General features: G+C 42.7%; 1 protein-coding gene and 1 long non-coding RNA gene across 2 annotated transcripts; one reads left to right on the forward strand and one right to left on the reverse strand.

Moving 5' to 3' along the window:
* Positions 1 to 216: 216 nt before the first annotated feature.
* LOC101426048 (uncharacterized) lies at positions 217 to 3,729 on the reverse strand. Its single transcript, XR_001119294.4, has 3 exons — positions 3,588 to 3,729; positions 505 to 561; positions 217 to 424 (listed from the first exon to the last, which is right to left on the reverse strand). It is a non-coding gene; the product is annotated as an uncharacterized lncRNA (long non-coding RNA).
* Positions 3,719 to 25,233, forward strand: ERLIN2 (ER lipid raft associated 2). Its single transcript, XM_004469378.4, has 12 exons — positions 3,719 to 3,843; positions 5,100 to 5,221; positions 7,422 to 7,503; positions 8,582 to 8,628; positions 10,050 to 10,111; positions 10,267 to 10,392; positions 14,363 to 14,436; positions 14,593 to 14,651; positions 15,176 to 15,267; positions 16,162 to 16,251; positions 21,399 to 21,478; positions 21,863 to 25,233. Exons 2-12 carry the CDS (start codon positions 5,115 to 5,117, stop codon positions 22,061 to 22,063), a joined length of 1,020 nt encoding a protein of 339 aa, XP_004469435.1. The 5' UTR covers positions 3,719 to 3,843; positions 5,100 to 5,114; the 3' UTR covers positions 22,064 to 25,233.
* The last annotated feature ends 960 nt before the right edge of the window (positions 25,234 to 26,193 follow it).

The following is a 26,193-nucleotide window of genomic DNA, read 5'->3' on the forward strand; positions in this document are numbered from 1 at the left end:
TATGATTCAATTTACATAAAATTCTACAAAATGCAAACGAATCTATCCTGACGGAAAGCACACTGGCAGTTTCTTTGGAATGGGAGGGGATGCCACATCAAGGGGGCAGCAGGAGAGATTACAAAGGAAGGTGAGGGAATTTGGGGGTGTAATAGATATGTTATCTTCGCTGTAGTGATGGTTTCATAGGTATATTCACTATGCCAAAACATCAAATTGTATACTTTCTATGCAGTTTATTGTAGGTCAATTATCCCTCAATAAAGGTATAAAATTTAATCACAAAATGTTCTGTAGGTGGCTTCCAACTCCATTTTTTTCATGATTCCTCTTTGATCCTTCACCCATCTCCCCTGAAGAAACAGCATTAGCCTCAAGCACATATCCTTTCATTCTTGGAAGGCACCTATCTTGGTTTTCCCAACTGAAAGAAAAAGGAAAAGTTCTAAGTAACTCTCTTAATAATTAAAAATATAATTCTTCACTCCTCTTCCCCAAGCTCACCAAAATCTTTCTGGGATCAAACGTCCTGAAAATGACCTCTATCCTTTGACCGAAGGTCTAAAAAAGAAAAAGAGGAAAAATCAAAATCAAGTAAACAGAAACTCTGCTCCAGCAACTTCCACTCTTGTGAGATAAAAAACCGAAGCCAAAAATTTTATAAGTTGCCTTATTACTTCGGAGTTAACCTGGTTGTTAACATAAAGGCCTTTGTCCATGAAAGAGGGGATTTCTTCTCTCTTTGGAGTGGCACTCTCACTAACCATTAGCTAGATAAGAGGACCAAACAAACAGCAATCCAGAGATACAGTGATGTGGATTGCTGGGGTGAGGTGCTTTTTACCCTGCTTCAACCTACAACTGCAAAATGATCTGGCCCAATTTAAAGTTTTACAGTTTTTGACCACTGATTTACATTCCTGAAAGATTACATGTGAAATAAATGCGGGTATGTGTGCGTGTGTGTGTGTGTGTTAAGCTGAATCATTTTCCAATTGACTTACTATGGAAAAGAAATAGATGTGGGAGTATTTGAACTCTGCCTTTGCCAATTACCAGCTTTGTGATCATGGCCAATTCCTTAACTTCTCTAAACATCAACTTCCTTCTCTAAAATGGAGTTGAATTTAAAGGGTTGAAATGAAGACAATATAAAATGAGAAAGGCTTCAGGTCTGGTATATAGAAAGTACTCAGTAATGTTTTAGGAAGTCTGTATTGCAAATATCTATTGAAGTATAAATCCAGAGTCCCTTATCTCTTCTTCTGATAAGCTTTCATTTGGTAATTGCTCAATATCACATAACTTTGAGCTTATCCTTCTCTCACCCTCTCACCCTGTCATATTAATAATCTGTACCCACAAACACACAAGAACGCATTAAGAGAATCTGCTCTTTAAAATAGCAACATCTAACACATATTGATCACTTAAAATTTGTCATTTAATCCTCCCAACAGTCCTATAAGGTTAATACTACTAATACCCTCATTTTACCAGTGAAGAACAGAAGCACAGATAGTCACTGTCTACAGATCACACAGCTAACAAGAGGTGTGAGCCAGGATTCAAACCCAGGCAGTCTGGCTGCACAATCCCTACACCTAACTCTGTCATGGTTTAGCTGCATGGAAACATTGGATATTGAGTCATAAAAATCACAGGTCTCTTAAGGGATTTTCAGAAATGTTAGCTCATCATCTAGTGAAGTCCACCCCCTGCCTCTAGGCAGGGTCACAACTAAACAATTCAGATCTGGTAAAAGCCTCCTGATGACAAAATCCCACAACTTCCTCTCATAGTTCATTCCAAAGTTTAATAGTCAGGAAATGCTCTTTTTTTTTTTTTTAAGGAGGTACCGGGGGATTGAATTTAGGACCTCATACATGCAAAGCAGGCACACAGCGACGGAGGAGCTACAGTCGCTCCTCAAGAAATTCTTAAATTAAAACTAATTTAAATCTTGTATGCTGCTGGCTAAGCCCTTTTCATTGGGTTAATAAATTCCAGTATTTCCATTTCTCTTACTCGTTCACTCAGCTACTAAATAAACATTCGTTAAGCATGTCCTGCTGAGTTCTATCTCTGAACAGTTAGAGAAAAAGCTCTCAAGTTCTCACAGGGTGAGTCAGGTGGTGGACCTGGATGTGTGATTGTGTGTGGAGGTGTGGGGTAGCAGGGTGGGGAAAGGAGAGAGTAGAAGGTCCTCATAAAAAGAGGTGGCACAGGGCTCCCACACAGCACCACCCACCCCACTTACGGGCTTAACCATATAATGCTGAAACATCTCAATACACACCAGTTTTTACCATACACTTATTGCTTATGTGTTGGTGTGTGAATGATATACTTCAATAAATTGTTCCTCGAATGAAAAAATAAAAAGGCAATTGGCCTTTACCCTTTGCCCCTTTCACCTTTCTATTTACTGGAATGTAGAACAGCTTGAATTCAAGGAAGCAGGCACTCAACCACTGAGCTACACCCTCTCCCCTCAAGCAACTTTCTTATGAAGCTCTACACTAAAAATTTTGGACTAACAAAATACAAAGAACCTAGGTACCTGATGACCATGTCATCACCATACCAACACTTGACTGCCTGCCTCTGGATTCCCTTTATATGAAAGAGAAATAAATTTCCATCTGCTCAAAAGAAAAATCTCAATACAAACCCGAACAAAACCAGGGAGGAAGAATGGGTCAATCCCGAACAGCCATGATGCCTAAAAAACCTACTTTTCCTGCATCGGAAATCCGCCTGACAACACAAGCTTACCACCCTGCCTTTACTAAAGGCTGTAATTAAGCAGACTGAACCTTCCCTTCTGCAAACAAAATAATTTCAGTAACTGATGTAGCAATGCCGTGGGCATGATCCTACAGAACAGTGAAGGTGGAGGACAACGTCAGGCCCTAAGATGAGGAGTCACAAGGTCTGCATTCCGGTCCTGGTTTCACCATTCCTTCAGCGAGTATTTATTGAGCATTGAGTATGGGGGATGCTCAAGAAAAGACACAGATCTTACCCTCAGGGAACTTACTGTCTCTCCAGGGAGGCAATGAAGTGCACTAGCTTCTGTGCACTGTCCCAGGGTGTTATAAAGGCAATTAAGCTCAAGATGTTTAGGAAGCATAAAGAAGGCTTTCACTGACTTACCTCCTGCGCATCACTGAACTCAGAGCCTCTTCAATAAAAAGGGGGCAATGGTTCCTTATTAATCTAACTTTATGGTGCTGTGGGACCCCAAGGCCAAAGCTCCTAGAAAAGCATAAAGGGCAATTCAAAGTAGGGTTTCTTGATTGGTAGCAAACGGTATTTAATCTGCATATTTAGAAGATCGTGCCTTTCAGCAGGGCAACTGGAAAGGGGACGAGCAGAGGGCTAGAGTGGCTTCATTTCGCTAGTACCTGCTTCGAAAAGACCACCGGGGCTCCCACAATCGGATCGGCCTCAAGTTTGGGGGAGTCTCAGAAAGTGACGCGCTGGGCCTCAACACCCTCTCTCCCCCACGCAGGCCCGACCACCACCCCGCGGTGAGGCGTCCTCCTGCGGGCGCTCCTCCGCTCCCACTCCCCCAAACAAACCCTAGGTCGAGCCCCGCAGCCTCCCCGGCCGAGCGGCGGGCGCTCCCTCGTGGCCGTCACGGACACCGACGTCTCGCACCCAGAGAGGCGTGGCGGACCCGCCTGGGAGCGCGGACGGGCGGGCGGGGCTCTCGCGCGGACTGATGGCGTCATAGCAGCGACGGGCCCGGAAGGAAGTAGCTGCGGTGAGGGGCGTGGCGGTTTCTGCGGTTGCTCGGGCTTCGGAGGAGTACGGAGCGCCTGGAGGGACAGCCTGGTACGCCGCCCCCGCCCCTTCTTAGTGCGCGCCCTGGGCCTGGGGGCCATCTGGGCCCGAGGTGGTGGGCGATCTTTCGGGCCCCAGCTCCACCAGCCCTTCTCCTTCAACCGGGTCGTTTCTACAGCGAGATATTAGCCCCTCTCTGTCCCCTGCCCCCTACCCGCCATCTCCCAGGCGGGACCCTCCGCTCTTGGCGCCCCGGCTGCGACCCAGGGTGCTGGAGACCCGCTCTCCTCTCTCGGAAGAGGGAGGGGAAGGGGCGCGAGGTGGGGCGGGGAGGACCTCGAGGAGGGAAGGGTCTCTGCAGAAAAGATGTGGTTGGCTGCACATCGGCAGCTGGAGGCAGTCGTGGTAAAACTAGCGCCTCGCGGGCTCTCTACGCCCGACTTAACGTTAGACCGGAGAGGCAAAATCCGCGCTCTCATTGAGTGCCCACACACGCCTGATTGTGAACTTCACAGTCACCACAGTTTTTCCAGCTCGTCCAGTGTTCAGGAAATGAGCCTTTAGATGCCAACTCCGGCGCCCTGGTCCTTGAACGCATTTGGACCCAAGAGCCCAGAGTCTCCTATCCTGAGGCACATAATTTTTTCCTCTAAGGAGGGGTTTGGGAACTCGGGTGCAAAGTTCCAGTTAAGTCTATGGGAAGGAAGGGTGGCTCTAGTCTTGTTCAGATACCTATCCTGTTTAGGGTCAAAGGACTAACTGGAAGGTGGACGAAAGGCCAGAGAAGCCTACCTTGAAACTCTGCTCGCATGTTTCTGTCACTCTAGGATCTGAAAGGAGCACATAATGGTTTCCTTTGAAATGACAGGCAATTAGGATTGGGAAACTGGCCAGAAATACCTGGTCACAACTACCTGTCATTTGACATCCTCTGTAATTTGGTCCAACCGATTTCAGGTGCCTCTCTTCCCTCTTCCTAGTATGGGTGGTTCCAGTGACAGCACATTAGTGTTCACAGAAAGAGAAGGCTGTGTTCTGAACACTGCCCATTTGGCACTGGTTCTTTCTTGGACCAGGGCTGTATCTGGAGCCAGAGCCGCTGTCTCTTCACTGAGGTGAAAATATAATTCTGTGGCTGGGGAATATGAATGTTGACTTGAGAACAAAAATGAAGAGACCCTTGTGCTCATTCTACAACAGGCTGCATATGAGCCACTTTCAGGGACCTCGCCTCGATGTAGTACTCTTACTGTTCAGGTTTTTCTCCTGCACACCAGACACACATATTTCTGCTATCTTTTCCCTAGGATAACAGTTCACTGATGGCTCAGTTGGGAGCGGTTGTGGCTGTGGCTGCCAGTTTCTTTTGTGCGTCTCTCTTCTCAGCTGTGCACAAGATAGAAGAGGGACATATTGGGGTATATTACAGGTAAGGCAGGGGCAGGTAGAAGTTTGCAACTTACTGTTAAATGTCCCCCTTTGCTAGTCACTGTCTAGCAGATTCTGCAGAGTATCTGTGTTTACATTTTTTATATATTTTTTGTTTCTTAGACTGAGCAATTGTATCAGTACCATGGGGGGAGGAGATAAATACTTTATTTACATACATGTATTTTATATATTTTTGTAATTTTGTTGTACACCCAAAAAACCCTCCTTAGTATTCTTTGAGGCCATGGATGGCAATTGATAAACATGTATATAGATTGAGAGACAAAACCTAAAGTAGGCAGTGCTCCTTGCAGACAATCCCTAAAACGCTCTTTCCTGCATCATTCAGGGTGTTTTGACTCCACACCGCTAGGTTATCTCCACAAAAACCAGTCGAGGGAAGCAGATGTAACTCAAGCAATTGGGCTCCTGTCTACTATATGAGAGGTCCAGGGTTCAATGCCCAGGGCCTCCTGATGAAGTCAAGCTGGCCCACGTGGCGAGCTGGTCCAGGTGAAGTGCTGGCCTGCACAGAGTACTGCCCCACGCAGGAGTGCTGCCCTGCGTGCCGGAGTGCTGGCCCACATGGAGAGCTGGCACAGCAAGATGATGCAACAAAAAGAGACACAGAGGACAGACAATAAGAGACACACAAGATCAGGGAGCTGAGGTGGCGCAAGAGAACGATCTCTTTCCCACTCCAGAAGGTCCCGGGATCAGTTCCCGGAACCCCCCCATGAGAATACAAGCAGACACAGAAAAACACACAGCGAATGGGCACAGAGAGCAGACAATGGAGGGAGGGGGGAGAAATAAATAAAATAAATCGTAAAAAAAAAAAAAAAAACAACTGAGCCCCAGCTTTTACTGGCAAATTGAGAGGCTAGCCTACTCTGCTGATTTAAAGAATGGTTCCTTTGGGACTACTCTATAAAACTATCATTTCAGGAAAAGTGTAAGAGCCTGCAGGTTGATTTATATCAACCAAGGCAAGTGCCAGGATGATGATTCCTACAATAAAGGAACCCATTATGTCACTGTTTACTCAATTTTTTTTCATTATTATTTTATCTTTGACCTTCATATGTAAAGCAAAGAAACACTTAGAAGTCATGAGTTGCTTTCCTTTTATTAACCTTCCCAGCCAAGTTTTTTACTTTTCGGTTTTTACAGACCCCTTCTTGTATATACCCTTAGTTGCTTTTTCTGGATTGCCAATCGCAAGTACTAAAACTGATTGTTTTCTCCCCTCTCCTTTAATCATTTCTCCCCCACATCTGCTTACATGTACCAAAAAAAAGAACTTTTAATGTTATTTATTTACTTACAACTTGGTTAGAAATGTGACTCTGCTGTCAAAAAAATACATATTAAAATGACTTATAGGGAAGCGGACATGGCTCAGCTGATGGAGTGTATGCCTACCATATGGGAGGTCCAGGATTCAAACCCAGGGCCTCCTGGCCTGTATGGTGAGCTGGCCCACATGCAGTGCTGCTGCACGCAAGGAGTGCTGTGCCTGCGTAGGGGAGTCCCACGTGCAAGGAGTACACCCCACACGGAGAGCAACCCTGTGTGAAAAAAGTGCAACCTGCCCAGGAGTGGCACTGCACACAAGGAGAGCTGACACAGCAGGATGACATGGCAAAAGGGAGACACAGTTTATCCCAGTGCCACCTGATAATACAGGCGGACACAGAGGAGCACGCAGCAGGTGGACACAGAGGGCAGACAACGGTGGGGGGAAGGGGAGAGAAATAAATAAAATCAATCTTTAAAAAAAAAAAAAAGACGTATAAAGGGTAGTTAAAATTATTCTTTTGGTTGTTCATGTCCCTGGACTCTAACATTAGTGCAGTTAGTTGATAATGTACTCCTAGATTTAACTGCTCTAATTGCCACAAGCCCAATGTGTATGACAGAGGAAAACAAACTTCCTCTCATCCTAAGTATAACCAGAGATTCTTCTGTCTTTATTCCACTTAGCTCCTGGGCCTCTTTTTCTCCTTGCAAAAGCATGACTGATGGTTTTATGTTCTATCACCAGGCTTCCTAGAACATTAGGGAAGGAATGAGAGGAAGGAAGGGGTCTATGAGCTTGGTTCTGGCACATGTCACTTGAAGGGAAGATTAAGTCAGTCACATGGTATCTGATAGAGCCTTCTTGGTAAACTGAGCCTGCCTCTCCCTCCCCTCAGGGGCGGTGCCCTGCTGACCTCCACCAGTGGCCCTGGTTTCCACCTCATGCTCCCTTTCATCACGTCGTACAAGTCTGTGCAGGTACGCTTGACCTGTGTGCTGTGGTTGGATGGCCGTCGCTTTGGGGCACTGATTAATGGCATGATTCTGAACTATTTAGCCACTGGATATGTAAATGCCTTTATAGGAAATTATTTAAGGCTAGTTTTTGTCTGCGTGTGTGGTTTGTTTTGTTTTGTTTTAGTAATTTGAGAAAAAATGAGGCTCCATGGGCTACTTACTTTGGAGCTTTTCTCGATGGTTCAGATAAGCAAATGAGAGTCATTGCCTTGACCCATCAGCCCCAGCTGGGAATTATTTCTTCATGTGACGACAAAGCCAACAAAATCTCTTCTAAATGTATAGAAGGAAAAGTTGGGTGGGTATATGCTTTTAAGCCCAGGGTTTAAACATGTGATGTTTCCGTCTGTCATTGAATTTTGCTAGTTTCTATCTGAACTTTAGATAAAAGAGAGAGATTGAACCTGGTGAGGGGAGATGACATGTAAAGTAGGAGTAGAATTAATTATGACAGATCTAAGTCTAGCTAAGTTAGACTAGCCATCTTTAAAATGATTCTGAGTGTATCCAGCTAAAAGGAATAGGATGATTTGGAGAGTGACTTTTAAATTGACCCAAGGAAATATCCTATGACATCTAATCAGCATTTTCTCTGTAAGTTTCTTTTGCCATTACTGTGCTTTACGGTTTTCACGGTATTTTCGGGTACATCATTTTCTTTGCATCACACGGTATTCCTGAGAGTGGATGAACAGGTATTACAGGCTGAGACAAGCTAAGTAAGGGAGCCCTGTTTCAAGACTAGGAAACGGGAGAGGTAGAAGTAAGCACAGATCTTAGGACTTCTAATCGAGGGTTTTTCTACTATACTATTATTACTCAGCCCAATTGTGTAGTGGTACCCTGACAGTGGGACTGGGTACTTTTGCTTGGCTTAGTCTCAAACTCTGTAAGTAAGGAGGATCAGGTAGAGTATTCATGTTTAACAAAGGCAAAGCTCAGCCCAAATAAGTATTCAAGGACAAGGCCATTTGGAAATTCTGACAAATGAATTACTTTGTCCTTGCCAGTCTTACAGTATTTTACATCTCTATTTCAGACCACACTCCAAACAGATGAGGTGAAGAATGTACCTTGTGGAACTAGGTAAGGTACCCACAATAAAGCTAAGTACAAACAAGTAAGAGGAAAAAGTAATCGGCTGATTGCAAAAGCACAGTACAAAAGACAGGCTCGCCTTGTTGGAGGTTTTGGTAAATTCCCTGCCCGTGGCTGCCTATATTCTGATTTGACTAGGTGGCGGCGTGCAGGAGAGAAACCAGGAGAAGGTCAACAGGCTTGAGAGGGCCTTTAATGCCATAACTTTAGATTTCCTCTGTGAGAAGTGAGGTCCAACTAAAGGTTGTAAACAGATAAATAACTTGGTAGAGCACTGCTTTAGGAAGAGAACGCCAGCATAACTAACTATGGAGACAGTCTTAGAGGTAGGGGAAGACCTTAGGGGCAGGAAACCCAAAGAGAATACTATTGAGTCGTCCAGTTGAAAGGTAGAGTCTAAACTGGGACAGAGTAACAAGTTAAACACCACCATGAGCAAACACAGCACTCAGGCAAACCCGAATTAGACAGAGTCATTTTATTTTATGTCAGGGACTGTTTTTCTCTTAGAAACCTTTAAAATTATTAGTTAATGTGGTAAATTTGCATTAGAAAGAATCTAGATTGAAAAAGAGACTTAAGACATAAATGCAATGGTGAACCTTGATTAGAACCTGGTTCAAAAATAACTGTAAGAGGTATTATGGGACGTATTGGGGGAATTTGAAAAAGGACTGGCTAGTAGATGACATAAAGGAACTATTGTTAATTTTCTTAGGTTTGGGAGTGGTCTTGTAGGAGCGTGTCATTCTTAGGCGAAGCTTGCTCAGTGTTTAAAGGGTAAAGCAGCATAACTGCAACTTACTTTGAAATGCCCAGCAAAAAAGGTAGATGAATAAATTGGGTAATATGTTAACAGTTGTTGAATTTTGTTGAATATAGGTGTTGATATATTTGTACTATTCTTTTAGCTTTTGGTTGATTGGTTGTACTGTTCTTTCAACTTTTCTGTATGTTTGAAAATTTTTTATAATAAAAATTTGGGCGGGGTTGGGGAGTTGGAGGTGCTGCCCCAAAGTGATAGTGAAGACAAACTGAGGAACATTGGTCATAGAATTCCACAGTCATCTTTTAATTTCTGAGATTCACAGTCTTTTCCCTGCAATTGATTGCTTTCACCAAAAGGCATTGCCAATTCAAAAGGTATGAACTACTTTTTTTCTTTCTGGCACTCCAGAATTCCCACATTTTTTCTCTGGAGGTATTTTCAGGAGGTGCAATTTCTTGGGCAGTCGTGTTCTTCCTGTGAGCCCTGAAGATCTCCTCGTTGGAGATTCGAGATGCCTTCTAATCTCCTGTGAACTCTTCTCCCATTCTGCCAAGTCATAAATCTTATGTCATCATCTTAAAAGACCTCACTGTATTCCAAAACATATTGGTGACCTTTTTGTCCATTCTTCCTCCGGTAGTGGTGGTGTGATGATCTACTTTGATAGAATCGAGGTGGTGAACTTCCTGGTCCCAAACGCAGGTAACTTTTTCCCATTTTATCCTCACCACCACTGTACTTCCCCTGCATGCCACCCCCTTGTCTGTCACAGCACCCCGGGAAGGGAGAACATCTGCATCTGAGGAAGTTTTGAGTCTTGCCTTCTCTTATTCTGAAATCTCGTCTTCCCTCGCCAGTGTATGATATAGTGAAAAACTATACTGCCGACTATGATAAGGCCCTGATTTTCAACAAGATCCACCATGAGCTGAACCAGTTCTGCAGTGTACATACACTTCAAGAGGTCTACATTGAACTGTTTGGTAAGAAAGTCTTTTCTGACCTTGCCATGCTTTAGCAGCCCTGCTTCGCCCTACTGCCAAATTCCGAGCTACAGGCTAGGAGAAGGATTTCAGGGTGGTCATTTATGGATAAGAAGTATTAAAGAATCTAGTGTGCAGGCCACAAGGGAATTCCTGGAAAACATTAATGAAGCTAACATGGAAGAAGATACCTTAGAATAATAGTGAAATAGAAATCTCACTTCTGGTATAATTGAGAGGATTGGAATGGAAATATGTTCCCACTGTCTATTCCTAAAACCTCATTCTATAATTAAGATCAATTCTGCAAGAACCTTAGAGATTATCCAGCCCAACATCCTCATTTTAAGATAAGGGTATGGTACTGAAGCCCAAAGGGAGAAAGTGATTTTCCTGAGTCACAGAGCTATGTGGTAGCAGAGCTGAAACTAGAACTTCCTTTTCCAGGTTCTTTCTTGAGTATTCTTTCTACCACACCAAACTGAGTGAAGGGCACCCAGGAATTTGATGAACCTATGGTGTGGTTCCCATTTAATTCTAGAACTGGGACAAAAAGCATCGCTCCTTAGAGTTCCTAGAACTTTTATGGTTTTTTGGTTTTTGTTGTTGTTTTGTTTTGTTTTTTGTTTTTGTACCTTTTGCTCTGTAGTGATGAGTAGGAAATCACTTAAAACATAAAGGATCCATGTGCTTAAGTAGACACCTTTTATCCTTTTCACCTAGTCAAAGTAAATACAGCCTGACTTCAGCAGCAGTGGAAGGAAACATCTCAGTAATAGAAGAAGGAATCATTGACATTGCCAATGATCTTAATTAAGCAAACATCTTTTTGCTCTGTGCTTAAGAGTTAAGAAATCATCAGAATCTCTTTTAATTGTTCTACAATAGGAAACGAATCTAAACTCATTTTATAGGTGTATTAGTCAGGGTTCTCTAGGGAAACAATCAACAAGGGATATCTCTTGATAGTAAGAGATTTATCAGAGTCTCTCACATAGTTGTGGAGATGCACAAATCCAAGTTCCACAGGTAGGCTGCAACCAGGAGCTCCAATGGAAGTCCAGTGATGATTCTTGAGTTCTGGGAGATGTTGGTTGTCCAAAGAAGAGCTTGGAAATTCTCTCTCAATGTTGGAATCACTTCCCCTTTTATAGCATTTGACCGATTGGGTTAAGCATCACTCATTGCTAATAGTAATCTCCCTGATTGATTGTAATCAGCTATCTATGATTTACCACTGCAGTAAAGTCAATGGTGACTAAAGTCCATAAATGCCCTTGTGTTACAGTTAGCCCAATGCTTGCTTGACCAAACAACTGGGCATAATTACCTGGCCGAGTTAACCAATAGCTTTACCATCCCAATAGGATTTGGATTCTTTTCCAGTGTTTGGATTCAGTGTGCTGTTAAGAAAAATTCAGGAAATTTGCTACTGATGCTTTCTCTTCAAACTGATAGAATTTTATAAAATATAATTAATTTTCAGTCTAACCATTGTTTTAGGATTTGTACAATTACCTGAGCAAAGTTGTTTCAAAACATTTAAAACAAATTTTCTCCATGAAGAGAAAATTAAAATATTAGGTTGCTTTGTATCAGAAAAATTCTTACTGTCTTAAAGATAAATTGTAGCTTAGTGAAGTATAGCTTCTTATACAAGGGTGCTGGGAAAATATATTTGCTTTGAAGGTTTTTTTCTTGTTGGCAAGCAGTATACTACTTAAAATCGGTTTGAATCCATAAAGGAAAAACTCAAGTTTTTTTATCTTTGAACTCAGAGGTTTTGTCTACCCCTTCCTCTCAGGATGCTCATAAGTCTGACTTTAAACCTGACTCTGGATAAGTTAACTCTTTTCTTACTCTGCTGTATCTTCTTTGCCCATTTTTTAAAAATATTATCAAATATCTGTTCAAAAGCCTACCTGAAGAACTTCTTTGTGATTGCTTAATGGTAAAACTTAATCAGCATTTATCAACATGACCATAACATATAAACAAGTTATTACTAGTATTACTAAGTTACCTTGCGAAATTTTTCTTCTAGATTCTCCTAGTAAGTTACTAGGCCCGATTCTTCCACGTTGACTCAGATATAATTGGCTGCATTATGATTAACATATGAGGGTACAGGCCATCTCACTTAAAATTTGGTTGGTATCCTATTTAAAATATAAACTATGAAATATAATGTTTATCCTTACCTGTCAAATTATTATATCCATATCAGATGGAAGATGCTACCTGCGGAACCTGGACTTGTACATCCCTCTTAGTGCCATGAGACTTGTGAGAACAAATTCAATAAGTAAAAACATTAAAATCCATTGCCTACTGTTAGGACAGTTGATGAAAGTACTATTTTAATTTCTTAACAGTTGTATCCAAATTCATAGAGGCAGAAAGTAGATTAGGTTACCAGGGGCAGGCTTGGGAGAAATGGGGAGCTAATGCTTTCTGAATTCAGAGTTTTTGTTTGGGGTGATGGAAAAGTTTTAGTAATAGATGGTGGTGATGTTAGCACAATGTTGTGAATATAATTAATACCACTGAATTGTACTTTGAAAGAGGTTAAAATGGGAAATTTTATGTTGTGTATATATATGTTACCACAATAAAAATTTTTAAATTGGTTTAAAGAAACTTAAGGAAAAAAATTCTAGAAATCGAAGTATAGTAATTAAATAAGCTTATTTCAATATTTGGGCTACTTGCTAGCTTTGTGGACTTAGTCTATCACTTAGTCTCTGGCCGTGGTCTTGGCATCTGTAAAAGGGAAGGATTTATGTACGCATATCCTCAGAGGCTCATTTGGGCATAGATGATATCAAGGATGACCAACTACAGTACTTGGTAGCTGACAAAAGGGAGGTGATTCATTTTAAAGTCTTGAGTTCACGGAGTCTTTTTTTTTTCCAATGCCTTTCCGGAACCTTCTGAGGATCTTGTTGGCAGGGAAGAGGGAAGAGGGCTACAAAACCCTGAAAAGGCCGAGACCAGAGAAAGCTGCTCTGATGCTGTTGTTTCAGAATCACAGATAGAATCACAGAGGGGAACCAGTTATTGCTGTTCTTGCACTTGTCTCAGAAGCACCTTACACGTTAATTCCAGACAGAGGAATCAGGACCAAGGCAAATAGCACATCAGAAGAATTGGGCTCGTTTCCAGAGCTGTAAATTTTAATATTCCCCTGCTGCTGTTTGATGGAGTTCCTAATGAAAACAGTCTTCCTTGAGGCTCTCCTTGACGTCACAGTCTGTTTTTCTTTTAGATTTAATGTGCCCGGCTCTTTTCAAAATACCTAACACAGCTCTCCCACCTTCCTGCTTCCATGAAAACTGTTCCCTGTCCTTTTTTGCTGCTATCATCTAGAGAAAGGCTGCTCAATGATGCTAGAAAGGAAGTATGCTAGAAATGTTCATACTTCTTTTTTTATAGTTCAGTTCTCCTGTAGATTTTTCAACTACAAAGGTGATTTTATTTTAAGGCCATAGGAGTAGGTGACACATATCTACCTTATGGAGAGGGGACTGCTTGCTTAGGCATGCTGCTCCAAAAGGTTTGCAGGAAATCTTTATTTTATTTTGGGATTGGACCTGGGACCTCGTATGTGGGAAGCCAGCATAGAACCACTGAGCCACATCAGCTTTCCTGAGTTGGTTTCTTCATTTGTTTTGCTTGTTGTTTGTTTTTATTTTGTTTTTTTTTCTGTTTTGCTTTGCTTCAGGAGGTACCAGGAACCAAACCTGAGATCTCCCATGTAGGGAGCAGGCACTCAACTGCTTGAGCCACACAGGATCCCCCAGGGAATCTTTAAATTTCTAGAATTTGGTAAACATAACTACCTCAGGAAGACCTTTTGCCTATATGGTACATTCTTGAGCTGGTTTTTTAGTTTGTATCTGCGCCCATACCTTCCTCCACCCTGTCTAGAAAGTGTAACAACTCATTTCTCTGATTCTCTTGATTCCAGATCAGATTGATGAAAATCTCAAACTGGCTTTGCAACAGGACCTGACTTCCATGGCCCCTGGGCTTGTCATCCAAGTAAGCATTGCCGCATGGGATAGTTCCTGCTGAATTGGCATCCCCTCTTCCAAGGGATGTCCTTTTTGTCCAGGAAGATCAAGGACCAGTGGGAGCTACTTTTCATCCCCCACCACCCTCACCTTCCCATCAGTTGTTATTTTTATCCTTCTCCAGGCTGTACGGGTGACAAAGCCCAATATACCTGAGTCAATCCGCAGAAACTACGAGTTGATGTGAGTATACCTGTGCTTCAGCTCTAACCACCGCTCTCTCATACCTCCCATCTCGTCCCGTCCCGGAGTTAATCGAAGCTGAGCCAAGCTTTTATTCCATCTTGCATGTGTGTTCTAGCCTCCTGCACTGGTGCATGGAGCAGGCATGTCAGCATAGTCTCACTGGGGCTCTGTAGCTGTGACTGAGAGGAGTCCTTTAGAGCAGCAATGCTTTCAAAAGGGCCAGGGGCCTTGTTGGTGTTCAATGGTTCATGCCAAAGGAGATGGGAGGGAAAGAGGAGTACTTGGGCAGGTAGGTGTGATTTACTAAGGTAAATTATATTTTATTTCCCACCAATGGATTATTTTGGTGGAGAAAAAGAGCCCTGTTAATGTCTGCAACAGATCAGCTTTTATATGGGACATTGAACAGCCTTCCAGGAGAGAGTAAGAAATCGTAGTTTGTCTCTCTGCAGCGGACGAGTTTGAGTTTCTCTGGAGCTTTCCCATTGCAGCCTCACAGCGGCCTGTTTTTTTCCTTTCAGGGAAAGTGAGAAGACTAAGCTTCTTATTGCAGCCCAGAAACAGAAGGTGGTGGAGAAGGAAGCCGAGACCGAGCGGAAGAAGGCCCTCATTGGTCTGAATGTGCTTCTGCAGCCCCTCTCGGGGCAGAGGGACTGGGGAGAGTGGGCCAGGCACAGTTAGATGACACAGTCCCCCCAGAACCTTTTTTCACAATGCAGGAGTAGCATTCATACTCCAAGAATCGAAGTTGAAACTTGCCAATTGTGGCTAGAGTGTAATGAGTTTTGAGTTTCCACATAGCTCTTAAATGAAAGGAGTCCTACCTGTTGATTCTTAATTCCTAGTAATAATGGCTAACACTTATTGAGTACTTACAGTGAGCCACAGGCATTTTCTAAACACTTAACTATGAATTAACTCTTTTCTCACAACCGCCCTATCAGGTAGATATTACCATTCGCCTCAGTTTACAATGAAAGGATCTGAAGCACAGAGAAGTGAAATAAACTTGCCCAAAGTCGTATGGCAAGTAGGTAGTGGACCTGGGGTTCAAATCCAGGGAATCTGGTTTTAGGAGCTGTGTTCTTGATTACCATACTATCCTGTCTTTCAACAACAAACCTGGCTACTTCCTAAAAGGAAGTAGAAGGTGAAAACTTCTTAGGGAATACCTTACTCCTTAAAATATTCCTTTTGGAGAAATACCCAGCCTCACAGCTTATGAGAGAGGTTCCTTGCCTTCTTCAAAGACTGAATGACTCTCTGTCCTCGGGCCCAGGTCGCCTCAGTTGCCATCTTGCACTGGTGGTGTGGCCCTGCGCTCACTCCTGCATTCCATTTCTAGCCATGTGCTCCTGTCACGGCTGTCCTCTGGGGGCAGGGGCACACCATCTGAGTTGGCCCAGTCTCAAGAATCAGGGCATGCAGATCAGGGTCAAAGGTGAAATTTAGTCAAACTTGCAAAATTTCAGGACTCTTAAATCTTTTCTCAACTTCATTAACACAGAGGCAGAAAAAGTGGCTCAGGTTGCAGAAATCACCTATGGGCAGAAGGTAATGGAGAAGGAGACTGAGAAGAAGATATCAGAAATTGAAGGTGAGCAAAAGTGAAGTTGATGCCTGGGTTTTCCTCAGACCCCGTTTTGTGGCAAGTGGGTAGGATGTCATGATTTCTTTGGAGCATCACCTTTTCTCTGTGCTCAGACTTGAATTCTGAGGATTTTTTGGCCAAGCTACCATCAGTTTTCCACTTCAGAGAGCATTCAGTCACTCAACAAATGGTAATTGAGGGCCATTTTGTGCTAAGCATTTTATTAGGCATATGAAAAAAGAAAAGCAGATAGCCTCTACTGTCTTGGAGTTCACAGTCTCGCAAGGGCCCCAGAGCATTGGGAGTTCACGAGGAGCAGGCCAAACCAGCAGCTCTCTCTCCCTCATGCCTTACCTGCCCCTCCCTCAGAAGTCAATAAACGACATATTTTTGGCATCTCAGTCTGCTCTCAAGGTCTGTGTAGATGCTGAGCCTGGTTTGAAGAAGGTGCCTTTTCAACACCAATGACCCTGGAGCTGGAGGGAAGAATTTTCTTTGTTACTTACCTAAATACCATTCACCTTCAGTTCCCTGCCCCGAAGCCCTCACCTCATTCCCACCACCCACCCCTTCATGTAGTGCCTCATGTCACACAAATTCCAGGGCAAAGTGAGACCTCACTTTATAGCTTCAGGCTACACAGTGCTCTGTCCAATTACACTCGTTGTGGGACCATCAGGCTTTGCCGGGGACCCATAGCAGAGCCAATTAGGATTTTACACATCAGCAGCTCCTCATTAGGGAACTTTCAGCAGAAAAACACATTTTATTTCTTATAAATACGTCGCCGGGTACTAATGCCAGTCGAGTTGGCTGCACAGCAGCCAGAGCTCCAGCCAGACTCCACACTCCCTGCACATTTCCTTCTACCCTGGGTCATGCTGGGGGCATGCAGGAACTACAGGCCTGCATGCTGACTTTTATTCCTGGGGTTTTTCCTACAAATAGTACTCACATAAGGCTGGCCTCTTTCCCAAAGCAATGGGGTAAATATCAAAAGTTTTGCATGAGCTTAACAGCAAGCTAGTCTCAGAGCCCATTAGGGAAGTATAGTGCTTGCACAGTGAAAGTTTAAATTGGTCTTAATCCAAACAGGTGTTGGTCTAGACCATGGCATATAATTCTCTCTTAGAGTTGTGCCAGCTTAATCAGTGTTTATTTTAAAACTTTTGTAGAAGATTGAAGGAAATAAAAGGGAAACGATGGTAGAGAGAGACTGAACTCTATTTTGTTTATTTTATTTGTGGTCCCATGTTCAGTTTTTGGGTGGCTATATCTCTGACAGTATTTGGAGCCTTCTTTGGACTTTTGGTGTTTAACACAAGAGGGAGGAGATGGTGAGTTTTGGAACTGTAAGTTAAGGCAGGGTCCCACCCTTTGCTACCCAGACATGGAGCTACAAGAGAAGTAAGCCTGTGGAAACTGGAGTAGCAACACTTGGTTTTGTTTGTGTTTCTAATGCCGTTAAAGTGTATGTTTGAGGCACAGTGATTATTGTGTTCATAAAATAGTCCCCATCATGGGGAGATGCTTTCAAAGCACTTTTTTTTTTCCTTTAAACATTTATTTTGAAATATTTCAAACTTATAGGACAGTTGCAAAAATAATACAAGCCCCTTACAGAGAACTCCACCATACCCCCATCTCCCCAGATACCCAGATCCATCAATTTTAACATTTTGCCACATCTGCCTTACTGTTCTATCTAACCATCTATACATTCATCTGCCGATATGTCTTATCTATTTATCAGTCTTTTTCTGAATATTTGAACATAGGTTGGATACATCATGCTCCTTGAACACTTAATACTTCCTTGTACTTTTCCTAAGAATAAGGATATCCACTTATGTATCCACTTTAAGTGCATTTACCAAGTTCAAGGATTTAACATTGATATAAAGCTCACAGTCTATATTCCAATTTTTTTCTATGTTCCAAAAATGTCCCTTTGGGCCTTTTCTCCTGTATTATTGGATCCCATGACAGATCATATATTGAATTTAATTGTCATTGTCTCGAGTTGCTCATCCTTTTTTCTTTTTTTAGTTGTGGAAACATAGATACAACATCAGCTTTCCCATTTACCATTCCCAAGGATACCATTCAGTGGGATTATCATATTTATGATATTGCAGTACCCTCACGACCATCCATTACTAGAACTTTCCCATCACTCCATCAGAAACTCTGTAACTATTACACATTAACTCCCCATTTCCCCTGGCACCCACACCTGGTAACCTGTATTTTACTTTCTGTCTCTATGGGTTTGCATATTCTCCAATATTTTCTTGGTTATTATTACTTTGGGGCTTAAATTTAACATCCTAAGTCTATAACAATCACTTTTGGATTGATAGTAAATAAACTTCAATAGCATACATATACTATGTTCCTATACCTCTCTGTCCCCCCACCTTTTTGAGTCCCCCCATACATTATAAGTCTAGCACCATTGATTTATCATTATATTTTGTGTATTTGCTTTTTAGATCCTGTGGGAAGTTAAAAGTTGGGTTACAAACCAAATATGCAGTAACACTGACATTTAGATTTACCCATGTCATTAACATTTATTGGAAATCTTTTTTTCTTCCTGCAACTTTGATAGATGGTCTAGTGTCTTTTCCCATCAACCTGCAGAACTCCTTTGAGCACTTCTTACAGGACCGGTCTAAAGGTGACAGACTCCTTCAGCTTTTGTTTATCTGGAAATGTCTTAACCACGCCTTCATTTTTGAAAGAGAGTTTGACAGTTATGGAATTCTTGATTGGCAGTTTTTCCCTTCAGCACTTTAAATATGCCATCCCACTGCCTTCGTGCCTTCATGGTTTCCAATAAGAAACAGCACTTAATCTTATTGAGGTTCTCTTGTACATGACACATTGCTTTTCTCTCTTGCAGCTTTCAGAATTCCCTCTTTAGGTTTATCATTAGACAGTTTAAGTGTCATATGGATAGGTGTGGGTTTATTTGGGTTTATCCTGTTTGAAGGATCATCTGTTAATCATCTTGGGTGTGTATATTCATGTCTTTCATTAAATTTGGGAAATCTTCAGCCATTATGTTAATATTTTTCCTACCCATTTCTCTCTTTCTCCTCCTTTGGGACTCCCACAATGAGTATATTTTTTCCTTTGTCCTCAGACTGAATGATTTCAATTGTCTTACTTTCAAATTCATTGATTCTTTCTTCTGTCAGCTCCAATCTATTGTTGAACCCCTTTTTCTTTCTGTTACTGGGGTCTATTTGGTCCCTTTTCATAATTTCTCTTTTTATTCATATTATCTTTGTGTTCATCCATCATTTTCTTGATTTCCTTTAGATTTCCTTTAGATTTCCTTTAGGACATTTTTTAAAGCCTCTCTCTGGTGTATCCCAGGTGTGGTCCTCCTTATTGATGGTTTCTCATACTTTAATGTTATCCTTTGCCAGGGCCATCACTTCCTGTTTCATTATATGTTTTGTAATCTTTTGTTGCAACCTGGATATTTTGATATTTTAACATTTTATCACTGGAATTTGGACTCTGAAGGGTCTGTTCTTTTCTTTTTTTTTTTTTAAGATTTATTTATTTATTTATTTCCGCCCTTTCCCCCCCAACCCCGATTGTCTGTTCTCTGTGTCTATTTGCTGCGTCTTCTTTTGTCTGCTTCTGTTGTCAGTGGCATGGGAATCTGTGTTTCTTTTTGTTGTGTCATCTTGTTGTGCCAGCTCTCTGTGTGGGCGGTGCCATTCCTGGGCAGGCTGCACTTTCTTTCGCGCTGGGCGGCTCTCCTTACTGGGCGCACTCCTTGTGCATGGGGCTCCCTACGCGGGGGACACCCCTGCGTGGCAGGGCACTCCTTGTGCGCATCAGCACTGCACATGGGCCAGCTCCACACGGGTCAAGGAGGCCCGGGGTTTGAACCGCAGACCTCCCATGTTGTAGACAGATGCCCTAACCACTGGGCCAAGTCCGCCGCCAACATCTGTTCTTTAAGCTCATATCTAGCTAGTGTTATAACAGATTTCCTTGAATGCTGGAAGGTAACAACAAAAAAAGAAGAAAAAAAAGAAAACACCTTTCCCAGTCTTTGCAGATTGACCTGAGCAAGTGCTTCCTTATCCGTATGTCCTCCTGGTCCTTCTTGTGCATGTATCTTGCTCTGGGCAAGCACACGTGGCCCTAGGAATTCCCCTATTTTACTCGGATCCAAATGTCCCCTCTTCCCTAGGAAATAGCATTTCCTCACTGTCCTGGCCACTGTGCTGTATGTCCCACAGCCAGCTGCTATGATTTGCCCCAGACAGTTGTGATTTGACTGTTTTCCTATGGTATTCTGTAGGAGAGCTCTGTGATCTGCCTTCTTCACGCAGGGCATGTGGGACAACAGACCTGTAACGAGTGTCCTGGTTCAGTCCTTCAGGCTGCCACTAGAGAGACTGGCCCTGACATACATGTTCCCAGTACGTGCACAAGAGTTACTTTGTTCCTTTTGGTACGAGAACCAGAGACCTGCACTTGGAGTGCAAGCTGGCTCTCACCAAACTATCAAGTTGGGGACAGAGCCAGCAAGAACACTACAAGATCCTACCTTTTTCAGTGTGTTTTTTTTTTATTTTTGTTTTTTGTTTTTTTTTTTAAGGAAGTACAGGGATTGAACCCAGGACTTCATACATGCAAACCACTGAGCCACATCTGTTTCTTTTTTTTTTTTTTTTGAGATCCTACCATTTCTTGTTTGTTTTGTTTGTTTGTTTTTTGAGGAACTGGGGCCAGGGATTGAACTCAGGACCTTGTATGTGGGAAGCCAGCACTCAACCACTGAGCCACATCAGCTGCCCAAGATCCTACCATTATTAAGGTGCCTTTTTCTTTTTTTCAGCATTCACCCCATCACTGAAATCCTTTAACTGTTTTCTCAAGCTTTGAGAAAGATGTTTCTGCCAGGTCTTGCTGGTTGTTCAGTACTTCTGTGGGAGGACAGAGCCCTGGAGCTTCTCACTACACCATCTGGATTATCAAAGCACATGCTTCCCTTGCATTACAAAGGCAATCGGGGAAAATCACAGGGGCCAAAACACAGGTCTTCGGAGAGCCTCTGCACTTCCTGCAAACCACACTGTTTTGTACTTCATCCAGTTCACTTCATTCTCTTCCCTCAGATGCTGCATTTCTGGCCCGGGAGAAGGCAAAGGCTGATGCTGAGTGTTACACTGCTATGAAAATAGCTGAAGCAAATAAGGTAAAGACCCAGTGCAGCCCGGTTTGGGTTTGGGTTTCTAACGCTAGAGAGTCCCCAGTGTTAGATGACACACCACCCAGAGCTCCTCTTTGCCAGAGCTGAAGACTGCTGTGCTGTGGGGGACAGATACATCCCTTTTCCTCAGCAGGGCCCTGACTGAAGTTTAATTTTTGTGCTAAACATAGAAATTTTGAAACTCTCGCAACTCTTGCCTCTGGAAGATCTGAGATCATTCTCCCTTAGATCTGCCGTAACAGATCAGAAGAGTCGAGGGAGCCATGTTTTTTTGACAGGGGCTCTCTCCGGGTGAAAATGGAAGGGCTGCCATCCAGGGTTTCCTCTAATCTGCCTTCACCCAAATCTCTACTTTTTTTTTGTAAACAGCTGAAGCTGACCCCCGAATATCTGCAGCTGATGAAGTACAAGGCAATTGCTTCCAACAGCAAAATTTACTTCGGCAAAGACATCCCTAACATGTTCATGGACTCAGCGGGCGGGCTGGGCAAGCAGTTTGAGGGGCTAGCTGACAAGCTGAGTTTGGGCTTAGAAGAAGAGCCCTTGGAGGCAGCCACTGAGGGGAACTGAAAATGATAGCTAAACCGCCTCCAGTGACACTTAAGGAGCTCTTTATTTTTTAATGAGGAACCAGGATGCCCCTCCCTCCCACAATACCTTCTTGGACTATCTTCAAGGTACTGTGGTGACAAAAGAGAAATGGACATAAATCTACTCCCCTTCCTGGGAAGGAGAGATGGTGTGGGAGATTGATGATTTGGGATTTTATTCAGGTGAGGAGGTTACATGACCTCTGATAAGATTTGTAAACCATGGGTTTGACCTTTGACCTCCAGACACTAATTTTGGCTTGTTGACGTTTATCATTAAGGAGCGAGAGAAATGTAGGGTGTTGTGTCCCGGGGATTTGATTTCCCTTATTTGGGAAAATTTGGTCCAATTTTCTCACCCCTGCCTCCAAGGTGGGAGGTGTCTGTGGGTGAGGTTTAGCAACTGGGCAAATATGTGCTTGTGAATTTGTCAGTAGAACTGTGGAGAAACGGAATGTTTGCCTTTCCTGGTATTTTTGTCAGTCCATATATGAGTTGTTTTAGAGGCATGCTTTCTTGAGCCCTGATAAGGAAGAACTGGTGCTAGGTCTTGCAAGGTTTTCTGTACACTACCCTTCTGACCCTAGGGCTAATAGAGTATGGTGACCACATTTCCATTTCCAGAGTCAATGTTTTGTCACCACCACACAGTCTTTGAAGCTTTTCACCTGTTCCATGATTTGGTTCTTTTCCTCTCAATCTGTTTGCTAGTCCCACTCAGCATCAAGAAGACAGGGACAAACAACTCAAGTGTCTTAATAGCTGCTGCAGTGGGATCGTTTTATCTGTTTGCCTCCACAGTACCTGCTTGGCACATTATGTACGTACCTTGAGATCGTGTGTTTTATTGTTGTGGAGATTCGACAGTGAAAAGCTCTAATGCTGTATCAACCCAGAGATTTCCTAGTCTTACTGCTCAAGGTGTGATGTGTCTGACATAATGATAGCATTGTAGCATGTGTTTCTAAACCCAGGGATTCAGGCAGCCACACAAGGATCAGGTTGACGGTTAAATTTGTAGAAACAGCTATGTGGGTACAAATCAGAGTTCATGCCCAGGTCCCTGGGTTGGAGTGGCCGCCCCAAAAGCAGTTTTAAATGTTTTATCTTTATATTACCATTTGAAAAAGTTTGAGCCACCCTGGTTGATTCTGGATGGGGGAGAGCAAACATGAAAGAAAAGTTTGTCTTATATCCTAAAATTGGGATTGGAGGGAAAGGAGGGTCCAGCCTCTAGCCCATGAGTTATACACAGCATGGGTCAGTGGAGCACAACTATTTGGTATTAACTTGCAAGCACATTGCTTCTAGCCATGACCAGCCCTGGCTTGTCATTTGTTTGCTTCCCTGCATGCACGTGCACACACATCCCCCTCCCCACAAACTCCCTCTGTACCCCTCCTCCCCCGGGTGACTATTATGAACAATACTTTCTGATACAGGTTCCCACCTCATTCTTCGTCCCATGCCCAGACTTCTGCTTCATAGTATGGCTTCTTCTCCAGGCCAGCTTACTCCTAAGTAGCACCTGGTTGTCAGTTCGGGGAGCCTCCAGCCTATCTAGGAAGGTACAGAGGGATAACCCCCCTTCCTTCAAATGCTGCTTTTCTCTCTTCTAATTCCTGGACTTAGAATTCTCAAACCAGTGGTCCTAATCACATTTTGTACAGGAAGCAAAATGCTCCTGAGTGACAGATTTTAATACACTTGTGGGAGGTAGACGGGCTCCCAGGACCAGCAGAGGGTATCATTATTAAGATGCGCTCATCTTCCTCCCATTTCAATGCCTTTAAGCATTTGCTAGGAGCAACAGGATATGGCCAGCACCTCCATTTACATGGAGGCTCTTGCGCCTCAGAAAACACCACTTCACTACAACAGAATCGGGAGCGGGGATCTCTCGGTCTGTCTGAATAGCACGTTTTGCTCAGGTGCTTAACTTGAAAGCTTCTCTAATATTACCATCCCATGATAGCTTGTCCCTTGCACTAGATACACTTTGACTACAAGTGTCTCAAGAGAGTAAAATCCTGCTGCAACTGCCCTCCTCCATGTTAATGTTGCTTCCTCTTTAAACAAAAACTATAAATGTTGTTGTACCCATTATTTTAAATCCACTGGTCGTCTGTACCTGCCTGAATAGTAAAATCATGGGAGTCAGCTGTTTCCTTCGCATTGGGCAGCAAACCCATTGATGTGTTATGACTTTGTTTTTTTAATAGTAGAAACTCTCATCTTAAAACTTTGGAGATCTCAACATGTAAATGTGACAGCCTGCAGTTTTGTAGGCAGTAGAGTCATGGCTGCTATTTATAAATGGAATTTCTATCAACATGAGTAACTGTTTATAAAACTCAGTTTTTTCTAGGATTTTCCAAGGAAAAGCTCCTTGGTTGAATGTTTCTCATTAAATTTTGCAGAAGTGACTCATATTTAGTACTGTTTTTAATCACTTTTTTCATCTAAAGACAGAATGTTTTCAGGGAAGCCAGAGTTGGTTAATTTTTACATGACTAAGATAAAAAATAGAGTCAGAGGGATCCTGCAATCATGCCAAGATGAAAAGGGAGAAAAAAATCACTGAAAGAATCTTAGCAATATGTTGATTTTAAAAAGTAGATGTTTTATAAATGATCTGTGGTAATTTCTATGGGTCTGTATGTTTCAACACTGATAACATTACCATTTATAGAGAGTAAATCATGAAAGATGGTCATTTTTATTGACTGGATTTATCCATTTGATTGATTTAAGATAAACTGGATTTTGGTTAGTGGCTATTCTGTATCTTTCAACTTGACTACTACATTTTTTCTATCCAATAGAGGGTGTTAGCCACTGTTTCTATGTTTCCTTAAGAGGTAATAGCCAATCATTTTGTGTTTGTATTTCCATTCTCTTTTTATTTCTTTTTTGTATAGGCTGGTGATTGAATAGCCAAACTAATTCTGCACACCAAGGGCTTAATGACACCCTTTGTAACTGGGAAATGATTCTTGTTTATCAATGAGTCTATAAATGATACTACTGGATTAGTTACCTTGGGCTGAAAGCTGGAGGGATTGTTTTGGACAACACTAAAGGTCTTGTGTGAGTTTATGTCTTAGTTTTCTTTTCAGTCTTACTAAATAAAATGAGTCTTTGTATTTACTTTTTTACAAACACTAAATTTAGTTATACCTCATATTAGAATAGGTGATATTTTTAAAATATTAAAAATTAAAAAATCAGGGAAGCAGATGTGGCTCAAGCAATTGGGCTTCCATTTACCATACAGAAGGTCCAAGGTTCGATACCCAAGGCCTCCTGGTGAAGGCAAGCTGGCCCGTGTGGTGAGTGGCCCATGCGGAGTGCTGCCCCATGCAGGAGAGCTGGCCCACATGAAGAGCTGGCGCAGCAAGATGACACAACAAAAAGAGAAACAGAGGAGAGACAGTAAGAGACTCAGCAGACCAGGAAGCTGAGGTGGCACAAGAGAATGATCGCCTCTCTCCCACTCCAGAATGTCCCAGGATCAGTTCCCAGAGCTGCCTAATGAGAACACAAGCAGACACAGAAGAAAACACAGCGAATGGACACAGAGAGCAGACAATGGAGGGAGGGAGAAGAAATAAATATTTTTTTTTAATTCAAAAAAAATCCCTGCCTAACAAGTTAAATTCAAGATCTCCCTAAAAACATATTCAGATGAAAATCTATCCCTATTACCAACAGAGAAACAATAAACACCACTTTGTGAGCATGGCATCCTTTTGGGTAAGTGCTATAGAAGTTTATCATATTATAGAATTGTATATGTGAGGGCAGAGATGTTTTCAGTTTGCCCAGAACTCTTTTTTTTATTATTATTTCTCCCCCTACCTTGTTGTTGCACTTGCTGTCTGCTCTCTGTCTATTCGTTGTATGCTGGCTGCTCATCTTTAAGGAGGCACCAGGAACCGTACCAGGGACCTCCCATGTAGGAGAGAGGCACCAATCAACTTGAACCACATCTGCTCCCTGCTTGTTATGTCTCTCATTGTGTTGCCTCATTGTGACAGCGCATTGCTTCCGCTTGCCACACCAGCCCTTCACGTCAGCTGTCTTGCTCATCTTCTTTAGGAGGTACCA

The sequence above is a fragment of the Dasypus novemcinctus genome, chromosome 29 (genome assembly GCF_030445035.2).
Source record: "Dasypus novemcinctus isolate mDasNov1 chromosome 29, mDasNov1.1.hap2, whole genome shotgun sequence".
Classification (NCBI taxonomy): Eukaryota; Metazoa; Chordata; class Mammalia; order Cingulata; family Dasypodidae; genus Dasypus; species Dasypus novemcinctus.